The sequence below is a fragment of the Peromyscus eremicus genome, chromosome 2 (genome assembly GCF_949786415.1).
Source record: "Peromyscus eremicus chromosome 2, PerEre_H2_v1, whole genome shotgun sequence".
Classification (NCBI taxonomy): Eukaryota; Metazoa; Chordata; class Mammalia; order Rodentia; family Cricetidae; genus Peromyscus; species Peromyscus eremicus.
In genome coordinates this window covers 27,778,871-27,806,243 of record NC_081417.1, presented here as the reverse complement: position 1 = coordinate 27,806,243, position 27,373 = coordinate 27,778,871, and the positions used below count along the sequence as shown (strand labels likewise).

The 27,373-nt window shown below is 46.7% G+C and overlaps 1 protein-coding gene across 1 annotated transcript in view; it reads right to left on the bottom strand.

Annotated features, from left to right (window-relative positions):
* Window positions 1–6,029: 6,029 nt before the first annotated feature.
* Window positions 6,030–27,373, bottom strand: part of Znf704 (zinc finger protein 704) — a 189,242-nt gene continuing 167,898 nt past the window's right edge. The window contains exons 5-9 of the mRNA XM_059253951.1: window positions 27,027–27,127; window positions 20,460–20,727; window positions 17,745–17,849; window positions 10,090–10,187; window positions 6,030–9,064 (exon numbers count right to left, since the gene is read on the bottom strand). Coding sequence (XP_059109934.1) covers window positions 8,953–9,064; window positions 10,090–10,187; window positions 17,745–17,849; window positions 20,460–20,727; window positions 27,027–27,127 — 684 coding nt within the window. The 3' untranslated portion in view covers window positions 6,030–8,952. The remainder of the gene's footprint in view (window positions 9,065–10,089; window positions 10,188–17,744; window positions 17,850–20,459; window positions 20,728–27,026; window positions 27,128–27,373) is intronic.

Below are 27,373 nucleotides of genomic sequence, written 5' to 3'. Positions count from 1 at the left end.
CAGAAGCCAGAGCCTGGGAGGATTTAGTATGAATCTTTCTGGTTGGCTGCCGCCCTCCATGCTGACACAGGTGCCAGCACCCTTTGTCCTGCTGACACTTAGCTCTGCTCTGGTAGTTGGCTGGAAGGAGTGCCCTGAGGCACAGGGAAGGGAGCGGCAGCTCCCTCTCTCAGCGAGACTGAAATTCATCCTCTGTGCTCCATGCAGCAGGATGGTGCTGAGGGAGACCCTCTCCTCACAATCAGGAGACGGCACCTCTTCAGACAGGGACCGAGCACTGGCCCTGCAGGATGAGGGTAGCCGCTCACTGAGCAAGATGAGCAAGACAGGTAAGCATCCAGGCCCTGGGGCAGGGGCCTCAGAAAGCATCCAATAAACAGCCAACGAACAGGAACGCCTCAACCCTGGCTTTGGGAATGAACCGAGACGACCCTCTGTCCTCTGAGTTGGGGAGCTGAGGACCTTAAAAAAGGAACGGTAGTCTACCAGACGATCTGCATATTGCTGCCAAGATGGAAATAGTAATTAGATGGGGACTCTTCTGTCCCACTCACAAAGTTCTGTCTTCTCGAGTGTTGGCTTCCCTCTTCAGATAGGGACAGAGGGACAGAGGGACAGCAGAAAATGGGAGGTCCCCTTTTATCTGCAACGGTTTCCTTCGATGATAGCTCTCTTCCCTTTTTCAGGGGTTGCCATGTTCTACTTTGGCTAATTTTCTGAATTAAAATTTTTGGGGGAATTGATCCTCATAAAGAAGTGTAGTAGTCAGCCTCAAGGATCGATTTCTAGTGGTCTTGTAGCATAAAGGGGGTGCTCTCTTCAAAGGCTCACAATTCTATGGATAATGCCCATTGAGGACGAACATTAAAAAAACAACTACTGCCGGGCGGTGGTGGCGCACGCCTTTAATCCCAGCACTCGGGAGGCAGAGGCAGGAGGATCTCTGTGAGTTCAAGGCCAGCCTGGTCTACAGAGCAAGATCCAGGAAAGGTGCAAAGCTACACAGAGAAACCCTGTCTCGAAAAACCAAAAAAAAAAAAAAAAAAAAAAAAAAAAGAACTACTATTTAATTCTGAAGCTGACATCAAATTCTAGTTATTCGCTTTGTACTTGTTGGCTAACACTGGGCTCTTTCCACGTACTTCCCGGCAAGCATCAACACAGAGCTCTGCAATGGGCTGCCTCTCTGTCAGGGTAGAGAAGGGCTAAACCACTCTGCCTCCCAGCACCGAATTACTTACAACACAGCAACATCGTTAATAATAATTTAAAAAAACCTGCTAATGAACGTGGTAACAGGCCAATAGAGTTCTTGGGCGTTCCTTCTAGTCCTATGACATGACTCCTTATGAGCTTTACTCTGAACTCAGGATGCTCAGCCCGGCACCCGGAAAGCCTTGGATGAAGTGCACTCATATACTGGACAGCCTTTTAATCATTCCCAATGGACGCAATCTCAACCTTTGTCAGCATCATTTAACTGCCTTCAAATTTAAACTTACAGAGCCTGAAAACCTAGACACCAGCAGCAAATTCTTTCCCCCCAAGGAGTCAAAATTTTTATTTAGAATATTGCTTTAGCTAATAAATTCCTACACTTTACCATTTAGCTGGATGGAACTTGGGGATCAGCATGGTAGATGTAGTAAGGGGACACATTTGGGGATGATTAAATTTGCACTTAGAAACGAGTGAGTGTGTTCTTTACTTCTGGATGGAGAACGTGGTGGGGCTCTTGAGTCACTATGGAAGCCAGCCAAGCCAGCCCCTTCCTCCCTCTTTGCAGGTAATAATGGTGCTGACTCATGGGTTCAAGACTACTCTGGCTGGCCTCGGAATGGGAGAGTGACCTTAGTTCTCTACACTAGGTTCTTATGAAGAGCAAAGGAAATAACGTCTGAATGAGACACACTTTATCATATAAGAACTGTCCCTGTAACATTAGGACTTCAAAATAAGGTAGACTTTAAAATAATGTAGTCACTCAGAACGGTGAACTAGTTTAATCTGTTCACCTCCCCCCCGCCCCCATAACACAGTTATTCTCGTTTTGATTTTGCCCTCAGACAAAGATGCTATGGTTGTGTATGTGGAAAAACTCCCTCAAACACCCAAGTGTCTATTAGTTCTGAAGCGAGGACCTTGCCAGATCAGAGGTGAGATATTTATTTTTATTTTTAATTTTTACAGTGGAGCGAGGAGAAGGATGACCTGGGGAGCACGGAGAGAGGGCAGAGGGCTTTGGCACAAGAGGCGCCGTGTGTCACCTTGAAATTTCAGGGGCACCTGGCTGCCTTCTGCAAAGGCACAGGACTACTTTTTGTTTTGCTCTGTTTTGCCAGCCCTTCATCACAGTGGTCACGGTAGCAGACACAGTAAGAGTCAGGATTACAGCTACTCAGTACTTTGGGGGATGGCCCAGGTATGCCAAAAGGCAGCTCTGGCCAGAGCTGGGTAACAACTAGGTATGTTCTGATTAGGGGCAAGGCTAATCTAAGGACATGACATTTCTGTTTTGTCTTCCACGAGAATCATCTCTAGGGAGAAGTAGCTTCTCTTCTCGTTTGAAATGTCTACTGTTCAGATTGTGCCCACATGTGCATCTATGGTGCTCATGCAGCCAAGGAGTGTGGGCTTGACTTCCATGGCTGGAACTCTGGCCACAGGATACCTCCGCCCCCACCGGCTTTTCTTTGGTCTGCAGTGCTGGCCAAGAACGTGTGTTGGTTGTCAACACTTCATTGTTAGGTGACGCCATGTCTCCAATTGGGACCTAGCAACCTGGCCTGATGTCTGTGGGTTCTGATTGTCAGAAGCTGAGTGGGGCTCAGTGTGGGTCTTCCTTCTCAGAAGACGTCAGCTGCCTAGTCCAACACCATTTCCACTGCTCTCTCGTGTCTTTCTTTGTCCTGGTATGTGCTGATCATCTACAGGACCCGCCGGCCATCCTAAAGTATCCAAATTGGCAGCCTCTGTAAAGAAGCTTCCGTTCACAGGTAGAATAAGATGAACACAGTTCAAAACCACATGGCAGAGACCCCAGGTGGGCACGCAAGTGCCACCAGTGGTGCTAGTCCAAGGGGGTGGCACGGACAGACTGGGCGCCGAGGCTGCACTGGGTCCCCTCCCACCACGGACTTATAACTCGCCCTGAACATATTCAACCTTCTGACCACTTGCTGCGTTACCCAACAGCCATCCTATAGCAGCTCCCCTTTTGATACTGTCCGCATCCTTAGCGGAACTGCACTAGCTCTATGAATCACTGAACGCTTGGGCGGGAAAGATGCTGTCTCCGACAGACAGCGGCTTGAGGATGCGGGACAGCTTCAATCAGCCTTGGCGAAGCTCACAACTGTTTGTGTAGCTCCCGGTTCGTTCCTCCTGTCCCGTGGGAACACTGTCCCTTTCTGCTCACAACCTTGTGTGCCCGTGAGTTTTTCATAGGGAAAAACAGACAAAAGTCAAACAAAGCCATTGTTCTGACAAGGAAATTATTCACCTGGTGGTGAGAATAAAGTTATCTCCAACACTGCTGACTGTCCGAAAGTTCTTTGGGTGTACATCCCATGATTTTTAGCCATTCCCAACCAAATGATGTTTGTTCATTAAATGCAGGCATGTAGTTCCGATAGGCCAACAGGAAAACTTGTAAGAGAATTCATTTCACACTAAAGGAATATTTCTCCCATGGCCTGGAAGTCTATCTGCTAGCATTTTTTCTTATGTTCAAAATATAGAAAGTAAATCTTCATATGATCCCGCCCCCCCTCCAGATGCTTTGAAAACACACTGGTCATGATAAGGGAGAAATTGCTGCTACATAGATTCTCTTGCAAATAACCTTTCTATCTGTTCTGCATTTCTACCCTTCCTCAGAGGGTTAATTGAAAAGATACGCATCAAAACACTTGCTTAAAAGAGGCATAGCCCTTGGATTGGTGAACAGGAACTGTGTACCATATCAACACTTCCTGTCGGTTAAAATACTGCATTTTAAAAAATAAGCTACAATGTATAAAACCAAGGTCATTTCCCACAAAGAGTTCATGTTCTCTGTGATTATAAAACACTGTATCTTGTAAAATATTTCCAGTTCTGGTAAACTTGAGAAGTACTAATGCTTATTATAAAAGTGTCATGTCTCCTGTAGACACCTAAGCGGTAGATTTCTTTCATTTGGAAATTTAAGTTGTAATTATTATTGTATTTAAGATTATATTTACTATAACACATTACAATTGCGATTCTCAGACCCACACAACAAAAGTTATAAAACATGAGATTGTCTTCAGAAAAAAAGGAGCTATTTACAAAACAGGACAGGAGATAAAATTCCATTTTGATTCCTGGTCCTGTGATAGGTACACTCTTTAAAGCATGTATATCATTGGAAATGGACCTTTCCAAAGTCAGTCATCAGAAGCAAGTCAGTCTTGAGTACATTTCATACTTCCTTGCTCTGTTGGTGTGCGTTACTTAGGACAACTGGTACCTAAAAGTGCTAACCTTATTTTATTTACTAACTTCCCATTTGGCTAAATTTCTACAATGCAGAAAAGACAGGATGAAATGATTGCAACATGGAGAAATCCCCACAGGTAGGAGGAACAGGGGAGCCTGTGTGCTGCTGGTAGGTTTCTTACAGAAATAAACTTTCCAGTTGACTTGTATGCCCAGCATGCCTCCAAAATGACCCACACTCCCAATGGTGTCTGTTAGATTGACGGGTCCCCTGGGTACCACTCCTCTGTATGTGTTCACACAGGTCAATGCTACAGCTGAGGTGGATGGTGGAAACCCTACAGGATGTGACAAAAAGCAGCACCTGGTCCCTAAGAGTCCACGGCAGTGTGCTCCTAAACATGCCACTAAGCAAAGCACACGTCCCAAACAGCTTTCTTTCACTTAGAGAATGCTGTGTACAGCTAATAAACAGTTGCCCAAACCGGGAACAACAACAAGCAACAGCAAGGCTTCTTGTTCACAACTACATTCCCAGAAAGCCTCACTGCATCTACATATACCCAGCAGGCACTGCGCCTGTGGCTCGAACATCAGTCAGCTTGAGGCCAGCGACAAAAAGACAGTTATGCAGCGGGAGCACCTGCCACACCTCACGGAAGGTGACACTGTCCAGTTGACACGGATTTGTCTTGAAATGATGCTAGTGAGTCTACACAGAAAAAAAAAAAACAACAAAACCAAACTTGTTCTGACAAGAAACGACTTGAGACAGTAAAATTCCTCCTAGTCTTGGGGTTCTCCGGATCTGTCTTTGCACCTCCTTCCTGTTTCCCTGAGGAAATGAGTAATATTTACAGTATTCTGCTATTCTGCTCAACACACTCTCTTGTATGGACAGCTCTCACCTCTTTTCTCGGAACCTTCCCCAGTGAGTGACATGCTCCTCTTGCAGTGCAGTTGAAGTGAGGGAGAAACGGCCTCCCGCAGGGCCGGCTCACTTGGAGCCCGGGGCTTCTGGTGCGAGTGTGATATACCAGGGCCAGAGAGGCAACTCGCGTCATCTTGAAGAGCAATGGGGAACGGTTCAGTTTCGGAAATTTGTGGCAACATACATGTGACCATCTCTGAAGAGATGGTTGGGAAGCCCAAGGGCCATCTGTCATCAGGTGCTGTTCTCTACTGATAATGTTCATTTGCAGCTCGGTCACAGGAGGCAGAGGATCATCTCATAAGGGAACCTCTTGAACATGAAGCTGCCAACAGGCACCATAAAGTCTATTCTGGTTTGGAAACCCATTGCTTTCTTCCTGACGCTGGCTTTTGCCACTCCACAGAGAAAGGAACTTCCTAGATGTAAGGTGGCAGAAAGGCAGGCCCGTATGGCAGGCCCTGGACAAAGCAGCTCCTGACTTGTTCCAGACAGCCCCAACAGACGTGGAGGAGCCCTGGCTGACCAGGCCCAAGAAGATGAGCAGGAGGCAGGTGTGCGCAGGCCTCCTGCATTGCCTCCATGATGTACTTGCTACTTGGGGTTTTTCTCCACGTCGTCTCACGGACTCCCGAAAACTAAGTGTCCACGCTCTGGGAAGGCTAAGGCTGGAAACTATGGCCAGTTGCACACATTGCTTTTGCTTAGTAGCTGGCGAGAGAATGTCTTGTCAGTCACTGTGAAATGCCTTCTCTGGGAAAAATGAGAAACCGTTTTTTGGAGGAAGGGCCATCAAGGAAGAAAAAGAATCAGGCATTTCCACTGGAAAAGGATTCATTGCCTAACCACACCTTTCGTAGACAGGGCTGTTACCCCGGGGATGCATACAGCTTCAGGCCAGCTGCCAACTCGCCTGAGATTCTTCTTCTCATCCTTTCTTTCTTTGCTTCTCCACAAAATGCAGACACAAAAAGAACTTAGTTTCACGGCGATGGCATCAAATGACAAGTCAGGCTTCATTTGGTTCCCCAAATAACAAAATAACTACCTAAAAACTGGAACTCATAACAAAACGGAACTCCTACAATCAGCAACCGTGTGTTGCAACTCAGAGCCTTCCGGTCCCCTGGAGATTTTGCCTTTCCACAAGGGGAATGAATGGGCATATGTGTCCAGAACTGGGCTCAGGATTGGTCTGCACCTGGAAGCTGGACGAGAAGACACAATGCCTGGGCTGGAGATGCAGAAGAGCTGGTATGACGACAGGTTTAGGGAAAATCAGGGATCCAGGTCAGGTGCATTCGGTCTCATGATTTTGCTGACAATGTGCACAGTTAAGCAGAACTACCCTTGGGCTGTGTCTCTGGGGGAGACAGCCACGGTGCCTTGCTTAAGGAATGCTCTCATGCAGAGAGCATCCTTCATCCCAAAGTTCTTCAAGAGAAGATGGGTTTAACTTCACATCACTGTAGTACTTTGATTAAAGTCTTCATTTGAGATTAAAAAAACAAAACAAAACAAAACAAAATTCCAGGGAACTTTGCTGAGGAGGAAAACCTATAGCCTAAGATTCATCTCTTATGTAAGCCCATGGGGACTGTGATCCAACAGCTGACCATGACAATCTCCGTGTGGCACGGGGCCTCTTGGACCAGCTAGGACATCATTTCACAGCAGTGAGGATACAGGATACAGGAGAGAGGACATGCCCAGGGGGAAGAAACAGCTCTGCATTTAAAAAAAAATGCTGTTTCCTGGTTGCAGGTGAAAACATCTAGGAGAGCTGGTGTGGCTGATGTTGACTATTAACCTATGGGGAATCGGATAAAGCGCGTTTTCTTTTCTCTTGAGATAAGTGAGTTTTTTTTTTTTTCTTTTAAATATCTGAAGGAAAAGATCAGGACCTCTTTCAAGAAATAATCTTTTTAAAAGTCACATGAATTCAAAAAATAAAATTGCCAAAATACATGGTTGCACAAATTAAGGGTGTGGCGCTGCAGAGCCTCCATATACCCCTTACAGAAAATAAGAGGTGTCTCTGATACTAGATGACTTCTTTCTACTCTGTAAAAAAGCACTATGTACAATCTTTAAAGATATATTAAGCTTTCCTCTGTGCAATTTCACTTAACATTCGTATGGCCGACACCACGTTCCCATCCCTACCCAGTGCCTCCTATAAGGTGCTCTTACTTTGCATAGGTACAGGACACCCAGCTCTTTAAGGAGGGCAGACAGAACAAGCGTTCCGATGACGAGGCTTGGTGGCTGCTCTCCATGCTCCACCCCCCAGACAGGCAAGTCCACCAATTTAGACATTCCAATAGCTGGGACCCAGTGCAAGCCCTGGCCCTACTGAATGGAGAGAGTCCTATACAAGATGCATTTTCCTTTGGGCATCCCAAAGGTTAGTTTCTGAGCAAATTCATAATTCATCGCTCCAATATTTTATAAGAAATGAAAAGGTTTAGATCTCCATTATCCATGAATGTCACTGTGCCACTAACTCATCTCCTAGACATGTAAAGCATGAAATCTGTAAAAGTGCGCTCAGAATGGAAGTTTGTTTGTTGCCCTAGTGGGATTTTCTCCAGATGGGGGCATGTCAGCCATGCTCTGCTCGAAGCAAAGCTGTGGGGCCAGTCTGGAGATTTCTACCTGGGTGGGGTTTGGAGAGCAGGATGACAACCTACGGTCCTGGCCACAGTCTTGACAAGACAAAGCTGTAGTTCGTGTGACATCCCTGAAAGAAGCATTGAGCCTTACCAGATGGCTCCCGGTGCCAGTTCTCAGCTGAGAAGCGGCAGACAGAGAAGAAGCTGTGCCACAACCTGGGCCCCAAGGACGACTCCCAGGTTCTCTCTGCCGTGCTTCTGGCATCCTGGTCTCAGCTTGCAGCTGAAGTCTACTGGTGATTCCCACTGCCCGTCACTTTTGGCCTTATGCTACCTGGGGCCTCCAAGCTAACATCTTTACAACGGTTCCTCCTGGGGTCCTTCTTGAAAACCAAACAGATATAGAAAAGATAGCCAGAGTGCAGCTCGCTCTTGAAATACATCATGATCCAGACTGCTCCAAGGAGTTGAATGAAAAACAGGGAAACGCCTATTCACAAGGTAGGTAGGTTATCCTTTGTACAAATGCTAGCTAATATTGTGTAGCTATGGGTGTACTGTATAGCTTATGGGCATACTGTTTAAGTGTCAAAAACCCTTGAAAATACCACAATTCAGAAAGCTTATCAAAATCTTTCTAGGTAAAATGGGCCTGGTAGGTTAAGTTGCTACAGAAGTCCAGTTTTAAGACCAGACGGAGAGCGTACAAAGCTGACTTTTCTTCTGAAGGAAAAGGTCATTCTGGCTGCTCTCGCTCGGGTTCTCAGAGCAGTGCACGTGCTGATTTTTTTTTGCTTTAATTCCACCAAGGAATTATATTCCCAGAATTCCAGGAAGGGCTTTCCCTGGGCCTTGAATGGCTTCCTTTGGAAGGAGAGGCTTTCCCCATCACCTGCAGTGGAAGGTGAGGCAGGAATGGCTAGGTGGAGCCTGTTTCCTGGCTCAGTCGATGAAGCGCTGGCAGGCCTTCTTCCAGCGGCAGGCAGTGCACCACATGTCCCGGTTCTCCATCCCATAAACCTTGCGGCACTTTTTGCCTTCGCCTCTAGGCTTCCTGTAAGACAGACAGCACGGACATGTTCAGGGACGGGAAGTGGGAGGGCCTTCTGGGGAGAGTTCAGAAGAACAAGGGGGAAACAGAAGAACAAGCAACCTGCCCAGAATGGAGCAGGAGCTCTCTGTGGGCTGGGCAGTTCCCTGCTGCTTGTACTTCAGCAGTTTCTAAATTTCATTCACGGAAATGTTCATCTGGCCATTTTGGTAAGATTAAGGAAGTAAACACAAGTGTTGGGGACTGGGGAGTGAGTTGGGTCTAGGGAAAGGATCTGCTGTCCAAGCACAAGAGTAAGTTTGGACCCCCAGAATCTATACAGAGCTGGACATGATGGCACGTCTGTAATCCTAGCAACACGCAGCAAGGCAGGTGGGGAGGTGCGGACAGGAAGGCCCCTGCAAGCTCGTGGGCCACCTTGCCTGGCATATCGGTGGGTGAACGAGAGACCCTGTCCATGCAAGGAAGGAGAGGACCAACCAACACCTGAGTTGTCCTCTGCTCACTCAGGTGCACCATGCACGCGTCCATACTCACATGTACCAGGTTGCATGTGCACTCACACACACACACACACACACACACACACACACACACACACACAATTTTGTGCCCCCCCCCAAATACTCCCTCCTGCAGAACAAACCACCACCAACAAAAATAAAACACAGAACAGCAGAGAACAGCATTGTTCTCCCAAATTTTCAGTGTGCCTTTCTTTCCAGTGTTCCGAAGTCTGGTTGGAGGCTTCCCAGGAGACTCTCCTGGGTCTAGAAGACGCCTGTAAATTGTCGGAGTGGACTGTAAACGAGAGTAGTGGATGCAGGACGGCGACCGCCATTACTGTCCCCCACACTGTAAGTGCCCTTTACCAGTTACTGGCCAGGCAACACGGGAATGAAAGAAGGCAGGGCTTCACAGACGGGGGAGAAACTTCACACCAGGTCATAGTTTGGTTCCTTTCCGCTGTTTTTCTGTTTCCTAGGAGACTCCTTCGAGGTGAAGTATGTAGCGTCAAGCAATCATACCTTAGGCTGACGGTCCCTCTGGGTGGGGAGGACAGGACCGTGTGGACGTGCTGTCTCTGCTCTCCCGAGCCCACTGGGTGGTGATGTGTTGGAGACACCTGCTGAACACAAGGAAAATCAGGTTGACCGGGCAGACTCTCCCTCCCACACATTTATTAGGTCTCGGTGGTGTGGGCCACGGTCCTTGAGCATCAAACACGGAGAACTGTTTTGTTCTCAGCTGTGTGAGGTAAAATGAATGTTAAGATTAATGGACAAGGCCAGGAACTCTGGAGCTGAGTGCACAGAGGGCCTGCAGCTGGTGTGAGATGTTCAGCTGATCGGGTGAGGAGGATCCTGCCGACTACTGTGTGACTGTCATTTACCCTGTCCCAGACCCCACAGAGTGGGGGCTGAGTGTCCCCCTGCTGGCAGCCTTCCTGTCATCTTTACTATCTTCCAAATGCCCACGGAAAAGCCCATTAAGTTCGGGGCACACAATGGCTTTTCCAGCTCCAAGTTCCAAACGTCCACACTCCTACCCTCAATACCCACGGGGTCAGGGCTATTACAGTGATTGCTCACTCTCTGCTGCCACCTTCAGGTGGGTCCAGGGACAGAACTCCAGAGTGTCCGGCTTCCGCAGCAGTCTACCCACAGAGGCAGCTCACCAGCCCCGCTCTCGACATTTTAATCTTTGCTTCATATCTCAAACCTTCACATTTTACCATCTATAAAATACACTTTGTGCTACTATGGGCAATACTGTATGCTATTATTTATAAAAAAAATACAATTATTAGGTTATGTGGCCACAACATGCTTACTGAGTAGATATGGCTTCCACTGAGTTTCAAGAACCCTACACGATAGTTTTTGAAATCATGGCTGATCTCTCCCAGGTAGTGAAGACACTTGAGCTTTATGGAGCACTTTTTAAACAGGAAGTCTGACTTCGCTGTTTCCTAGTAACTGTAGCAGTAAGAGGAAGCGCCTCACGTTAGCCTCATGCTAGGCACTATGGGAGCAGCACGAGATTGCTTTAGAAAGGTCACATGCCTGGCTTGAGGTCCGAGTTCATGGATGCTAGAGCCAGGGATTTTAACTGTGTCTCACATGGGAGCAGTAATACAGATCCCTGATGCCTTTCTGTATCTATTTTAGAGAAATTTCTTTGTGATCTTCTCTCTGTCATATTGACTGGAATAACCTTTCAGTAGCATTTAAAACCCTGTTTCTAGGCGATAAAAAACAAAGCCCAAGTGTTTTCACTAGTTACTTTTCTTGTGATGGGGACAGAATGTATGGCAGAGACAACTCACAGGAAACGCTTATCCTGGCTTAAGTTCAGGGGTGTCGTCCACCATGCTGGGAGAGGGCACGGTGGGAGCTTGGGCACGGCCTGCTCTAATTTACAGTTTGCAAAGCAGGTCAGGCTGGGGGTGGATATGAACTTTGAGAGCCGCCTGTGGTAATCCACTTCCTCCAGCTACGCTCCACCTCCTAAAGGTTTCACAACATTCGAAACCATCACCAGGCGGGGACCAAGTCATCTAACACATGAACCTGTGGGGGCATGTTACTTCATATCCGAACTATAATATCACCCCAAAATGAAGCTTGGTCTTTCTACTCACCACCCTCCGTCTTTGGTAACATACAGCTCACTCAGGCTGTCCTCAAATTTACTATGTGGTTGAGGTTGTCCTTGAACTCTTGATCTTTCTGTCTTTACTTCTCAAGTGCTGGGACTAGAGGCATATACCAGCATGTCTGGCTTCCCCAACTGCCCTAAAATTTTATGTTGGAAATTTAAATCCTCAGTCTAGATATGTTGAAAGATACGCCCTTCAAGCAATTAAGGTTAGATGAAGTCATAAGGGTAGGGCCCTGATCCAATAGGATTAGTGTTGTTGTAAGAAGGGATACAACATATTCGCATGCACAAGAATGCATGCACACATGAATGTACACACACATGCACGCACAACAAGACTAGAGACCAGAGGGCTGGCATGCATGTGTGCCTTCTCTCTGAACCCCCCCGCCCCCTTTTCTACTTCCTTCTCTCTCACTGTGGACTGTACACACTGAGGGAAAGGCAGGTGAAGACACAGCTCCCATGGTGAATGTCTCCGAACCTGGAGAGAGCCCTCATCAGAAGCAAACAGTCAACCCCTGAGGTTGGACTTGCAGCTTCCAGGAGATAAACGGCTGCTGATTACACTGCCCGGTGTATGCAATTTTGTTGTAGTAGCTTGAGATGAAGGGGTCAAGAGCTCTTAGTTTTCAGTCAAAACAACAGAGAAAGGCATTCTTGTAGGAGAGTAGAGCGGCCACCAGGACAAGACAAGTAAGGAAGCTGTTATTAAGCGTAGCCTGCTCTCCTGCACACTCCCCGGCTCAGGCTAGAAAAGCCTGCATGGAAGGCCAGCGGTGTCTGCAGACATGAGTCTTCATGGCCGTGCTTCGGGAAGGGCTCTGACGCTGGGACTCAAGAAATCCAGCACAAAAGTAAGCAAAAGCCCGTAGACCTGGGGACTGCTCAGAAGGACTTCCTCTAGGATGTGTCCCCAGGGTTCTCCAAGATGAGGGAGGAAAGGCACCATTAACCCAGGATGACAACCTCTGGGCATCTGTCTGGGAGCACAAAACAGAAGAGATTTTCATAAAACAGAAACCACTGTGTTTGGAATTTTTAGACAGACCCATCCTTACTGTTCTTTATAATTTAAAAATTTGAGAATTGCTATCTGGAGCTAACATACATTTCAGAGTGGGGAACTTCATGCTCTGGGATTCTGCCTGGCTCTGTTTTCTAGGGTTTAGGGTGAGCTACTGGTTGGCATGAGGTCACCGGACATTCGAAGCCTGCTGCTGTGTGGGGTAGACGGTTCAGAAAGCCCACCTGCAGGAGAAGCAGGCGTCCGACTCTGTTTTGAGAGGACCGACAGGGAGTTCAGGAACACAATCAATAGTCTTTGTGCTCCAATCTTGTCTTTCTAGAGTCAAACAAAGCTTTTAAAAATATACCCAGATCCTTAAAATAGGAATGGCAAGTTTGACTGCTGAAGTGTTTATCTAAGTCTTGGCCAAAGCAGATTACACACCAGAGAGACTGGAAATTCTCTGGTCTAAGAATAAATGAGAACTGGGAGACAGAGGCTGGGAGAGGCTCAGTTGTTGTTAAAGTGCCTGTGGCATAATCATGAGGACCTACGTGTGGAAGCCCGCACGCGTGTAAAATGGACACAGTGACATGCAGTACATCCGTAACCCTCGTGCTAGAGGTGGGGGCTGGGCAGATCCCTGGAGCTCGCCGACCAGCCAGTTTAAGTAAATAGGTAAGCTCCAGGTTCAGAGAGCCTGCCTGAAACAAGAATGTGCAGAACAACTGTGTAAGACAACTGACATCAACATCTGGTCTATGCACCATGTGCACACACATGTACACACACGTATATAAACCACACATACACACAAAACAAAATGAAAAGAATAAATGAAAAACAGCCACAGGAAGTAGAATTCCCGGTTTACCCAGACACTTCACCTATGTGCAATCCCCCTGCTAGAATGTCCCTGGAAACCAGCACAGAGATGGTACATTTTTGTAAAAAAAAAAAAAAAAAAAAAATGGGAGGTGGTGGTTGAGATTGAGAGTAGAGACAGCGATAGTGTCCATGGAAGAGTTCTAAGATTTCATTGCTGGAACACAAACAACATAAAGAGTCCTGGCTGGCATCCTACAGAGACATTTAGGAACTAGGAGGACGGACAGCTAGTTAAAAACCACAATGATGTCTCATGAGAGTTTAATTTAAAAAAAAAAAAAAAAAAAAAAAAAGCATAGCAGAAGAGAGGCGTGGTGGAGCCCGAGGCAGGGTAGCAAATTCAAGACTTGCCTGGGCTGTAGTGTGAGTTTAAGTCCAACCTGAACAACTGAGTGAGACTGTGTATCCAGATAACAAGAGCAAAGAGGGACGCAGCTTCACAGGGGAGCATCTGCCCAGTACATGAGGCCTTGTGTTCAATTCTGAAAGCCAGGGTGCCGTGGAAGAGACAACAGTGTAACTGGTCACGACAGTGGTGAAGACATCCGAAGTTCTCTTCTGTCTCACGCTGTCCTTAATTCTTTACCAGATGAGCAGAACGGCCTATGTGCTTGGGAAGTCTTCCGACGTTAAAGGCAGGAACCAAGGGACTGTTACACTGTCAGCCTGTGGCTGGAATCGGAATTGGAGCTTTCACTGTCGGTGTGGCGGTGGCTAGTCTTCACTGTCAACGTGACAGCATTTAGGATCATCTAGAATACACACCTCTGGGTGTTTCTGGGATGGGTTTCCAGAAAGGCAGAAGGAAGGGAGGAAGACCTACTCTGAATGTGGGTAGCTGTGGGAGCCCACAGAGGTTTCCTAGTGAGAACTTACCCAGGGCAAGAGAATCTGAGCTTGCTTTACCCAGCAGGGCTGCATAAGGAGATGATTTGGTCACGGGCGTGGTTACCAGGTGTTTGGAAGGATCTACACTTGGCTGTGCTGTGTGCTTTGATCTAGCAAGGGAGAGGTCTTTTGCCTCTCCCCTTGGCATGTTATAAAAAAAGGAATAAACGAAGAGGCCGTTGGGTAGTGATCCAGGCCCTCCCGAAGCTTTCCTGTGTTTCTGTCTTTTTTCTCGTTAGCTAGGTCTTTTTCTTTCTTTCTTTCTCTTCCTTCCTTCCTTCCTTCCTTCCTTCCTTCCTTCCTTTTTTTTTTTTTCCCCCTGAGACAGGGTTTCTCTGTGTAGCTTTGAAGCCTTTCCTGGATCTCACTCTGTAGTTCAGGCTGGCCTCGAACTCACAGAGATCCACCTGCCTCTGCTTCCCGAGTGCTGGGATTAAAGGTGTGCACCACCACTGCCCGGCCTCTCTTTCTATCTAATATTTTCTTATTCCTCTCTCCTCCTCCTCCTCCTCCTCCTCCTCCTCCTCCTCCTCCTCCTCCTCCTCCGAACCCTAGAAAAGGTGGGAAAGGTAGGAGCCGGACTCCCTCAGACTCCCACAGGTGGCACCATCCTATGGCCTGGGCCCTGGCTGAAAACAAATGGATGCATGTGGTGTACCAGCATTCATCTCCTTCTGCTTCAGACAGTGGACACAACATGCCCACTCACCAGCCACACCCACTGCCACCACAGTAAACTGTGAGAGCAAATAAATTCTTCCTTCCTTCCTTCCTTCCTTCCTTCCTTCCTTCCTTCCTTCCTTCCTTCCGTTACCTGTGTCATGCATTTGATCACAGCAATAGGAAAGTAACTAAATACACTAGGCTATCAAAGAAGGCATCTTAGCCCCTTTCTCTGTTGCTGGAATAAAATACTCTGGAAAGAGTTGGTTCTGGTCCACAGTTCAAGGACCACTCTGTCATGATGGGGAATTGAAGGCAGTGGGAACTTGAAGCAGGGAACACATTGTGTCCACCACCAGGAAGCAGGGAGTGATGAGTGCATACTCTTCTCATTCCTTTTCTCCATTTATACTGTCTAGATTCTCAGCCAGGAAATGGTGCCACAATGACGGGCCAGTCTTCCCATTTATATTAACACAAGATTATCTCCCAAAGGCATGTCCAGAGGCCTGTCTCCCAGGTAATTCTAGATTCTGTCAAATTGACAACACTAGCCATCACAGATGGGTTAATGGCAAATGGCAAGGGGCTCTGGGCCCTTTTATATCTACTAGGGGAAAATCCTCAGGGGAAATGATTCATATCTGATGGCCACATGAGTGGATCAATGTTTGTGCCACAAACAAAACTAACACAAGAATGTCCAAGCTCACTCCTTGAGAGTGGCCAGGGGCCACTGTGGTGATATTTTATTTGTGCTTTAACAAATAAAGCTTGTCTGGGGATCAAATGACAAAGCCAGCCACTATATAGAGGTCAGGCAGTGGTAGCATAGGCCTTTAATCCTAGCATTCAGGAAGCAGAGATTCATCTGGATCTCTGTGAGCTCGAGGCCACACTGGGAACACAGCCAGGCATGGTGGCACATGCCTTTAATCTGAGCACTAGTTAACCATAGAGGTCTGGAGGTCTGTACAGACAGACAGGAAGTGATAGAGCTGGGTGGAGAGAGGAAGTAAGATGGTAGGGCACAGAGAAGTATATAGGCATGAGTATACAGGAAGTAGCTCTCTCTCGGGCTGAGGATTTCCTAGCAGTAAGAATTTGTGGCTGGCTTGTTCTATCCCTCTGATCTTTCAGCTTTCACCCCAATATCTGGCTCTGGATTTTTTATTAATAAGACATTTAGCAATTTGTGTTACAGGCCACCACTGTTCAGTGGCTTTAGTAATTATTCCATATTTGTGGTAGTGTTAAAAATCACAAGAGTATTTTCTGGAAGCCACTGCTCCCCAAGTGCTATCAGCAGGGGGCTATTCACTGCCAGGGATTCCTTTATGGAGTTTGATGCATGGGCAGAGCACACAGAGTTTGCCCAGTTACTCATCTTTATAAGCTTGGGACCTCTGGAACTTGGCAGGGCTTGCCAAGGAGTTGCTTTTGTGGGGTGTCTGTGTAAGTATGGGAGGTGTGAGGTAGGGAAGAAAAAAATAAGGTTTTGACACGTCTATCCTGAGCCTAGTTCTGAACCTTATCAGGAGTAACACTGTGAGCATGGCTGCTGTGCAGGTAGGTGGGCCTCTTGGTGTTCTATGAAAAACTATGTAAGACCTAGGATATTTTAAAATGAACTGTTAGGAGCCAAGCTAATTCACAGTGATTTATCAGAATCATTTAATACACCAAGTTTATTTACTACCTAAATATGGCTGCACTTTTACCATTTGTTTACTTTTTTTTTCCCCTCAGGCTTTGAAAGAAAAGAGTGATTTCAATTTATTTAATTTTGAGATCTTCAAATGGCATGCCTCCAGGACAATATGTCAAACTAACAAAATTTATGAAGTAATTTGTAATGGCAAACATCAGCCTTCTGTAAGAAGTGTGAATCAAACTACTAATTCTATAGTCTTTTGGAGATAGAACTCTAGCACCAACACAAAATACATTTCCAGCATCAAAAGCTAACGCTCTCTTCTGGTTTTCTAAAATATCAGTCGGAACATCTTTTTCCTGAGAAGCCATACCGTACATCACAAGACAGCTTGCTGATGAATCTACAAATGTCACTTCAGAACTATATACTTGGGACTGGAGAGAAGACTCAGCCATTAAGAGCACTGGCTTTGATTCCCAGCACCCACATGGCAGCTCACATCCATCTGTCACTCCAGCCCCAGGGGATCTGGTGCCCTCTTCTGGTCTCCACAGGCACGCATGTCATACACAGAAGTGCAAGCAAGCCAAACACTCATACAGATAAAATTTAAAAAAAGAAAAAGCAATCTTTTTTTTTTTTTTTTTTTTTTAAAGAAAGAAGCATATGTCTTTGGAAACTAGGCATGATGGTGTACACCTATAGTACAGCATTCGGGAGGTGGAGGGTTCAAAGGCCATCCTTGACTATCTAGAGTTCAAGGCTAACCTGGGCTACTTGAGACACCACCTCAAAAAAGAAAAGAGAAGAAACGAACCGTGATAGCGCCTTTGAGCCCCGACTCCATCTTTCCCGTGTCTGTTTCTCTAAATGGACATTTGGCTTGGCCCACCTTGCCGCGCTTTGGTACTTACGGGAATACCGGTGAAAGTGACTGGAGGGGACTGCCAGGAAATGCTGAAACTGCTGCCGTTGGGGGTGAACTTAGCAGATCCCGGAATGGTCACCGGGGGTGTGGCCTAGACACAGGAAGTAGAGAAAACTGCATGAAAGAGCGATTGTCCACAGTGTCTTAGCTCTCATTACCAAAGCTGGGCTGCAGGGACAGACGGGGCTGCTCTGGTAATGTATGCTAGCAGGCAGACTCAATAGGGTCCAAGAGAGCAACCAGAAATAAGCCTTCCATATACATTAAGCAATCTACCTGAGGTATAGGGAATGGCTTTTGGCTGTCAGTTTCTGAAATTTAATCACATATATCTATTTTTGGACATATGCAAGTAATTCTTGACAATCAAATTAGGAAATAAATACCTGAACAATAAATTTGGAAAAGGGCACATGTAAGCTATAAATATTTTAGGAGTGTACTTCAGTGATATGCACTAAAATTCTCATTGTTTTAGACATCTCACATCTCAGGGTTGATTCTAAGAAAACGGATACAATGACATTCACTGCACAATCATGTGTCATGAACATGCTAAGAGACTTGGCCAGTGAGATGGTTTAGCAGATAAAGGTACCTACTGACAAGTCTGAAGACCTGAGTTCAATCCTTAGGACCACACAGTGGAAGGTCCTCTGACCTCTACACGTGCAATGTGTCAAAGGTGTGTGCACCCACATGTACATACACACAAAATAAACACAAAATTAATAAAAATTTTAAAAGCCTTAAGATTGAACAAATAGATATAACTGAGATAACAAGAGTCAAGCCTATATGCTAAGTGACTGCATTTCTCTTCTCCAGTCTTACTTGTGTTTTGTTTGTGAATTACAAATATTTCAGCTAGTAACAGTGGTTTTGTATCTGACACCGTTGGGAAATACTTTGGCAATACACAGAAATATCCATAAACTCTTCATTCATGCTCCAGATGACTCAATAAGGACATTCTTGAGAATTAAAATGAAAGTTAAAAAAGTCTACAGACTGAGAATGTTCATAGTAGCCCACCCCCCACTTCTTGTTTTTAATTTCTTCTTAAAGATAGGGTCTTATGTGACCTAGACTAGCCTCGAACTTGTTACATTGCTGAGGTTGTCTTTACCTCTCACGTGTTGGGATTAAAGGTGCAACATCATGCTCAGCTCCATGTGATTATGACAGTGGAAAGCCATTGTAGATAGTCACACAAGCTATCAGAATGATTAAAATAATTACTTCAATTTAATTTAATGGGATATGATACAGTTATTTGGATTTTTTTTATAAATAGGTAGGGAAATGTAATTTCAAAAATGCAAGGAAAGTTTTTATGAAGTTACATGAGTTAGCTGCAGTTGTTGGGCTAGCCACGGCCTGCACTTGGAGGATTTATTTCTAAGTCCTTAGGCTTCTGGTCCACTTCCAGCTATGGGCCAGTAGGTTCGTGTGGGTAGTGTTGTAAGAATTTCCATTTGAAACAACTTCTGGGGTGCTGACGCTGTTGAGTTGGGGAACACTGTACTCTGAGAGGCTTAGCTACTTACTTACAAGCAGGGGATGCTCAAACCCCAGCTACACAGTACAGGCTTTTCTGTCATTGCTCTTAACATCTTTAAGTCAGGCGTGGTGGCATACATCTTTAGTTCCAGCACTTGGGAGGCAGAGGCAGGTGGATCTCTGTGAGTTCAAGGCCAGCCTAGTCTAGTGAGTTCCAGGACAGCCAGGGATACTGAGGGACACTGCCTCAAAAAACAAACAAAACTTTTAAATAAATGTATTGTGTGTGGACATGTGTGGCATGGTGCCTATGCAGATGGCCAGAAGACAATTTTCAGAAGTTGCTTTTCTCCTCATACCGTGTAGGTCATAGGGGTTACACACTGTTCCTCAGGCTTGGTGGCAAGCCTTACTTGTAAACTGGCGTCTTGATGGCCCCTTGACTTTACCTTTTTGAGACAGGGTGTCGCTAAATAGCTCTGGCTGACCTCGAACTTCATCTTGTAAGTCAGGCTGGCATCGGACTCACAGAGATCTCCTGCTTCTGCCTCCCAGATGCTGGGACTGAAGGCGCGTACCACCACTCTTGGCTTAATTTTCACGAATCAGATACTTGTAAGCTATAGCAGTCATCAACCTGAGGGCCTTACACTGCTAAGGGTTTTTGTTTTTTATCCTTTGAACAACTCCTAAGGGACTGGGTCTTCAGCTGGCTCTGGGGAGCCCAAGAATGATCTACGGGTCCATTTGAATAAGATCATGACTTTTTCCCCCAGTGGCACTGAAGATTGAACAAATGAGACAAGCACTCTGTACCACTGGGCTACATCCTGACCCTTTGCTTTTCTTTTTATGGTAGTGTATCACCAAGTTGTCCAGGATGGTCATGGATGTGCTCTGTCACCTCAGTTTCAAACCTGTGATCCTCCTGCCTCAGCCTCCTGAGTTACCAAGAGTCCAACCCTGGGCCATCAGCCCAGCTCTGGCCTCAAATTCATGATCCTCTTGCCTCAGCCTCTTGAGTGCTGGGGTTATAGGCATGAGCCACAACTTATGGCTTGAGATCACGACTAAGGGGAAAAATAGAAAAACCAACTGAGTTACTGGCTGCCATGTGTGGTGCTGTTTTTTCATTGAGTTACCTCGCAGTCCCAGGCCTGAGGTCTACTGGTTTTGACCAAGGACGCTAGCGAGTTACCTGGTAAGCGTGGTCGGTGTGCACGAGGTAGAGGGTGGTTGGGGCTGAGCGGCTCAGCGGCGTCATCAGCTTGGTGTCTGTTTTGGCACAAGGACTTTCTGTTCGGCTGGAGTCTGGGACAGGATACGTAGGAGGTGAAGCCAGGGACTGGGAGGGCGACCCTGGGGCCATGCTGCTCAGGCCCTCAGCCACTGAGTCCGTGTTGAGCTTGATCTCGGTGTAGTAGAAGTCCTCTTCTCCATCGCTGTAGTCAGATTCTCCAACTCGCCTAGGGCAGGAGAGAGCAAAGCTCAGCGGTCTGGCCTTGGCCTCCATCTTGGGCAGACCATTCCCTCAACCTGGAATCTTCTCCTCTCTGTCGGCCGCCAGCCTGTTTATTGTATTTATCCTACAACACTCAGCTACGCCCTTTGAGGGAGATCTTCATCTGCTTCTGCCCACTTTAACATTAAAACATGCCCACTACCAATGCTGTTTTAGTAATGTGATTTCCAAACTCTTGTGTTAATGGTATTTAGACAGAGGGTCTTGGAGAGGTCAAGAGGATGTGGGGGCATGATGGAACTAGGGGCTCACAAAGAGAGAGGAAAACAAGCTAACAGATTTGGTTTGTCTGACCATATCAGGTTCAGATGTAGCGAGGGAGCCCTCACCAGATGTTGAACAGATGTCTGCGCTATGGTCATAGATTTAGCATCCAGAACCATGAGCCAAATAAATTTCCATTTCTTTCACTTACTTGGTGTCAGGTATTATGGCACAGCAACAGAAAATAGAGTAAGGTTTCTTAGAGCAATCTTTCTACTACCCATCCATCCACCTACCTACCTATCCATCTATCCACCCATCCATCCACCTACCTATCCATCCATCCATCCATCCATCCATCCATCCATCCATCCTTCCATCCATCCACCTACCTACCCATCCATCCACCTACCTACCTATCCATCCACCTACCCATTCATCCACCTACCTACTTCCACCTACCCATCCATCCACCTATCCATCCATCCACCCATCTATCCACCTACCTACCTATCCATCTACCCACCCATCCAATCACCTATGTATCTATCCACATATACATCCACCTACCTACCTATCCATCCATTCATTCACCTACCCATCCATCCATCCATCCATCCATCCATCCATCCATCCATCCACCCACCCACCCACCCATTCACCAACCTACCTACATACCCATCCATTTACTAGTCTGAGAAGCATTTATTGAAAATATATTACACATAAAACATTCTACTTCCTAACAGGAACAAAACATAGACTCTGCCTTGATGGAAATTTTTGTTTTGGTTTTTGGGGTTTTTTGTTTTGTTTTTTTCGAGACAGAGTTTCTCTGCATAGCCCTGAATGTCCTAGAACTCACTCTGTAGACCAGACTGGCCTCAAACTAAGAGATCTGTGCTGTGGGATGTTCTGTATGTTAAATGTGTTGCTCTGATTGGTTAATAAATAAAACACTGATTGGCCAGTAGTCAGGCAGGAAGTATAGGCGGGACAAGGAAAGGAGAATTCTGGGAAGGGAAGGCTGAGGCAAGGAGATGCTGCCAGCTACGGCCATGAGAAGATGTTAAGATACTGGAAAGCCATGAGCCACATGGCAACTTATAGATTAATAGAAATGGGTTAATTTAAGATATAAGAACAGTTAGCAAGAAGCCTGCCACGGCCATATAGTTTGTAAGCAATATAAGTCTCTGTGTGTTTACTTGGTTGGGTCTGAGCGGCTGTGGGACTGGCAGGTGAGAGAGATTTGTCCTGACCATGGGTCAGGTAGGACCAAGAAAACTCTAGCTACAGATTTGTGAGCCTCTGCATCCTGAGTGAGTGCTGCAATTAAAGAAGTAAGCCACCACTGCCAGGCTTGATGGAACTTTTATAGTCTAGAGGCAGAGAAGAGATCCCCAACACACAGCCATTTAGTATATGAGGCTTTATAAATCCCAGTAAAAAAGATTAAGCAATACTGGAGAGTCCTTAATTGAGGTCGGGAGGGGTCTGACATTTACAAAGGCTGCTCAGAGGAAGTGACAGGCAAGCAGATGCCCGCATGCTAGGCTTTGGAGGACAGCACGGAGCCTATAGGCGGCCGGGTTTGGTGCTTTCACGGAGAAACGTCCCCGTAAGCTCATGGATTTGAAGACATGCTCCCCAGTCGGTGGTGCTCTTTGGAGAGGTTACATGACTTTTAGGAAGTCCAGCCTCGTGGAGGAAGCACATCACTAGAAGTGGCCTTGGAGGGTTTATAGCCTTGCCCACTTCCTGCTTGCTCTCTCTGCTTCCTGCTCCCGCCACCTGCTACCACGCCTTTCTCTGCACTATGGACTCCAGCCCTCTGGAACTGTAAGCCACAGAAACCTCTTCCTTCTCTAAACTGCTTTGGTCATGGTGCGTCATCACAGTAACAGAAAAGTAACTAATACAGCAAGGCTGCATCTCTGGAATGAAGGCTGAGGCAGGATTGGATAGGGCCTCGTTGGCCTCCGTGATGGCTTTGAGACCTGGAGATTTTCTTCTGGAGGTTACAAAAGCCCCTGGGAATTTTAAGAAATGGACATTATTTTTAAAGGACCACTATGGTTCTTGTCTGAAAGCTGAGAAAGTTAGGAAAGTGCAGGAGAAAAGGCCTTGGAGGAGGATGCTGCCATCTGTAATACTGAAGAGCATTAGTAGTGGTGGAGGATGAGGGATGAGAAACCACAGTCTAGCTGCATCTTAAAGGTGGGAGGTTAGGGCTCATCTGTAGTCTTCTATGTTCCCTTCAAAGTACATTTGTCCCTTGAGTTAACACCTTACTGTATTTTTGTAACTTTTCCTTTTTTAATTTTAATTTTTGGTGTGTGTGTTTGAGATTCCAACTCAGGCCTCACTGACAAAGCAGCATTAAAAGCCCACTACGAGAAAAGTACTTCCTCTGGTCAAGAGAATGAAATCTTCAGCCTGGGTGGAGAACTAACCTAGTCAAGGTTAGGCTGGTCAATCAGGAACCAACCCCTAGGAAGGTACAGTTACTTCTAACAAGGAAGGCTCACCATGAGGCATGTTAAGGAGCTAAACGGAATAATTACTCCTTTGAAGATTTTTTTTTCTTTTCCTGTTTTTCTTTTTTTGGATACAGGGTCTCTTTATATAGCCCCAGTTGTCCTAGAATTCACTATGTAGACCAAGCTGGCCTCAAACTCATAGAGATCCGCCTGCCTCTGCCTCCTGAGTTCTGGAATTACAAGCTTGCTCCACCACATCCAGCTCTTTAATGAAATACTACACTTTTCCTTCCCAGAATTCCTATATATGAGCTCAGTCCTTACAAGCCACTATGAGGGTCTGCTGGGTCTGCCTACCTTTCTGAGTCCTGACTTGCCCTGAGTTTTTCTGTCTCTTTCATTAGAAACTAAGTATGCTTTTTCTGGTACATTGGCCTTCCTTACTCTTCCTCTAGAGCCCCCTCCTCACTATGTGGCTCCCTACACCCCTGTGGCTGTCATCCATGATGACTTAAATGACATGGTTTCTTTTGTTTTTTAATCCTCTTTTCCATTCTTTCTCTAGGCAGCTGCTGAGATTTACAAGTTGCCTGTCCTGGGCTCCTTTTAAATTCAAATGAAATTCTCCTCAAGCTTCCAGCTGAGTCTGTTTTTAAATTATTCTAATAATGAAACTCAGAGTCCAAGAGGGGACCTTGATTTCCTGGGTATCAGTGCTTATTCAGAAAACTCCTCACTGAGTCATCTCTCCAGCCCTGTGTGTTTGGGCTCTGAAAACCTCTTTGTATTCTCACTATGACTATAGTTCTTTTGTGGATCTCTGTATCACTCCACATGTAATCAGCATATCTGGCACTGAGTAGGCACCTACCAAATTCAGCATGAATGAGTGATACAGGGGCTGCTAGGGCAATGGCGGCTGAGACCATACTTTCTGGAATTGGATTTTTCAGGCTCAGATTGTGATAAGACACTTTGAGTGTGATCTGGTAACCCAGCATGGTCCCATGCCTTGCTTGGTGTCTTAATTTATAACATGGGATCACAAGAATACATCTTTATTGTATGATAGAGTAAGCGTATAAATATGCATGAATACTTCTTTATTTATGATGGAGTAACCGTAGAGAGCTCGATAATGTACCTGATGCAGGAAAGGAAGCACTACTGAGTGTTTAGTAAATAAACGCAGGAACTAAGCTCCAAAGCCTCCCTCTCTGCTCCCACTAGGAGACTATTATCCCAGGGACTTTAATAAGCTTCTTTAAGTAGAAGAAAATTGTGCTTTCTCACAGAAAGTTTTGAGTTAAGTAACTGTCACAACTCAACATTTACCCGTCTTGCTAATTTCCCAAGAACTATGTATTCTACTCCCTGGAATGGCTGAGAGCAAGGGACATCTCTCAGTTTATGGGCACATGTGGCAACGGCCAGAGGTTGCTGACCAAAAACTTGTTTCCTCTTGAATAATTCCTATATACTAAAATGAAATGTTCTCCCTCCGCCTTTCTGCTTGGCCAGAGCAGTAGCTTCTCACAACCTCGTTCCATTTCCTCTAAGCTCCAGAGCGCTGGCATCTGGGGAGGTGTCTCTGTAACGTATCGGGTCAGGTGGGGCTTGGCTTTCTGACAGGCATACCATTGAGGACCCCAGAGAGTGGGACAAGGAATGAGTGCCTGTTCTATTCCTGTCCCTGCTTCCTTTCCAGTCACAGGCAGGCTGAGCTGCTGCTGGTTGCCAAGTGCTACTAATAGACACCCAGACCCGAGAGAAATCATGAATTCTCCAGGGGGACGGATGAGGGTCAGCCCCTGAAGACTGGGGGCTGAGGAGAGGTTGAGTGATGTGGATGAAGAAACCATGCACTTTTTAAGACTGCATGGTGTGCCTGAAGTTTCATCAGATGCAGGGCATGTTGTTTTGGGGTGGGGTTGACGTGCCTCCCCAGACACGGCTCACTAACTCGCCCAGTATCCAACAGTGGCATGACTGGGCTCATGGAATGAGGTGAAGGCTCCTCCCCGTCCCTGAGTAAGCACAGGCTTGGAGCTTGCTGGAGGTCCTGTAGACTTTCAGGAAGTCCTTTCCTGTGCAATGGCCAGCACGACGGTGAAGAGCATGCTGGTTAGAAGGGATCCCAAGGAAGCCAACACGTGGCTGACCCTTGAATGCTGCCCACCCACTGTGAATGCAACATCCTGGATGGTCTTAGTCTCTAAATGCTCGTCCGTGGAGCACACAGGCCTGCTTAGCAGGGCTAGCTGGCAAGTTCTTTCGAGGCCTTTAAATTGCTCTGAGCTGTTTGTTTATGCCAGTCTAACCCGTGAGATCTGACAGGGTAGACATCTCACTGGGGTGGGGGGTGCTACAGTACTGTGACATTTCCTGAACATGCAGGCAGAGCCTTCAGCCAGGGTAGCACAGCCTGGCCTCACTTGGCCACATCCCTGATGCTTGGTGACCTTATGGGCACCCTGCTTTACAAAGCTTGGGTGTATACCAAACACCTGCCTGAAGACTTAGGGGCCACTTCTGTACTCCTTTTCAGGGGTGCTGACTTGCGGCGGCGGTGTGTGTGTGTGTGTGTGTGTGTGTGTGTGTGTGCGCGCGCGCACACGTGCGCAGTCACCTTAGTAACCCTTTGTTACTGTCCTTTGTTACACCACTTTTCGCAGAGCACACACTTCCTGAGTGTGCTCCCTTCTGGCTAAGGTGACTCATTTCTCCACATTCGTTTTGTTAAAAGGATCCTTCTGTGTTGAGCGCACAGACCTACACAGGTGTTGACACTTGCCTTTTCCACACTGTGATGACTACGGTTACACAGCATACCTTCTAAACCCCAGACACCTGGACAAGACAGACTCAGGACAAAAGCATGGACAGTTAACCCACCACTGCCCCTGGCTGGGAGTCAGGCTGCATGTTCCTAACCTCAACTGTGTTTGTCTGTAGGAAGGTTCTTACAGCCTTTGAAGAAAACAGAGGTCATTGGAGCAACAGACTGAGCCTGACCACCAACTCTGGCTTTATCATCGAAGGTGTGGTGACTTTTTTCCTTCTGTCTTTTTTTTTGGGGGGGGATGGGGGGTGGTTCATTCTGAGACTCTCAGAGTGATAGTAGCTTTTGAGGTTCTACGTCATGAACATCATCCACTGCAAAAATACAGCACAGTTCATTTGACAGACACCAGGGGCTCAAGGACTCCCTGAGGTACATTCCCAGCTCCCAGGGGAGGAGCCCTTGTGGTGTGCTTTATACTCTGTGTCTTTTGCACAGTTTATCTTTGACCCTCAGAGGTAATACTTGACTAAGCATTTTCAGGTGGTCCTAGGGATCAGCGTGAGGACTTGTGTATACCATGACTCAGAAAGTAGCTTAGGGATGCTCTGCAGCTGGGTGACTTGGTGGCTGCCTATGGGCAGAGTCTGCCTCTACAGCAGGGAGCAGGAAGAGTCTGAGGCACAGTGTGGTGTGCAGTATCTGAGAGCCAAGGTGCTGAGGCCATGCTGGGAGGCTACCCCCAGCTCCGAGGGTTGGGGTGGGTTACCTTACCCCAGGTGGATGGCCCGGATGTGCTTCTGGATACCGGCTGCCGTGTTCAGCACCTTGCCACAGTTTTTCCAAAGGCATTTGAACATCACCTTCATGGAGTTCTACAGAGAGGAGAGGAAACAGCATCACAACACACGCAAACCCATCCATAGTTACCTTCTTGTCACCCCTGCCCATTTTCCCTTCATTAGACACGCAACAGCTCGTCATGTTCTGGACAACTGAATTCTCCACTCTGGGACTTTCCCGGATGGAGAAGAGCTTCGCAAGCTCGGACTCCTTCCATTTCTTCATGAGAACCAAGCTTTGCTACTTATTTTGATCACATTCACAGAGGTCCCCATGGC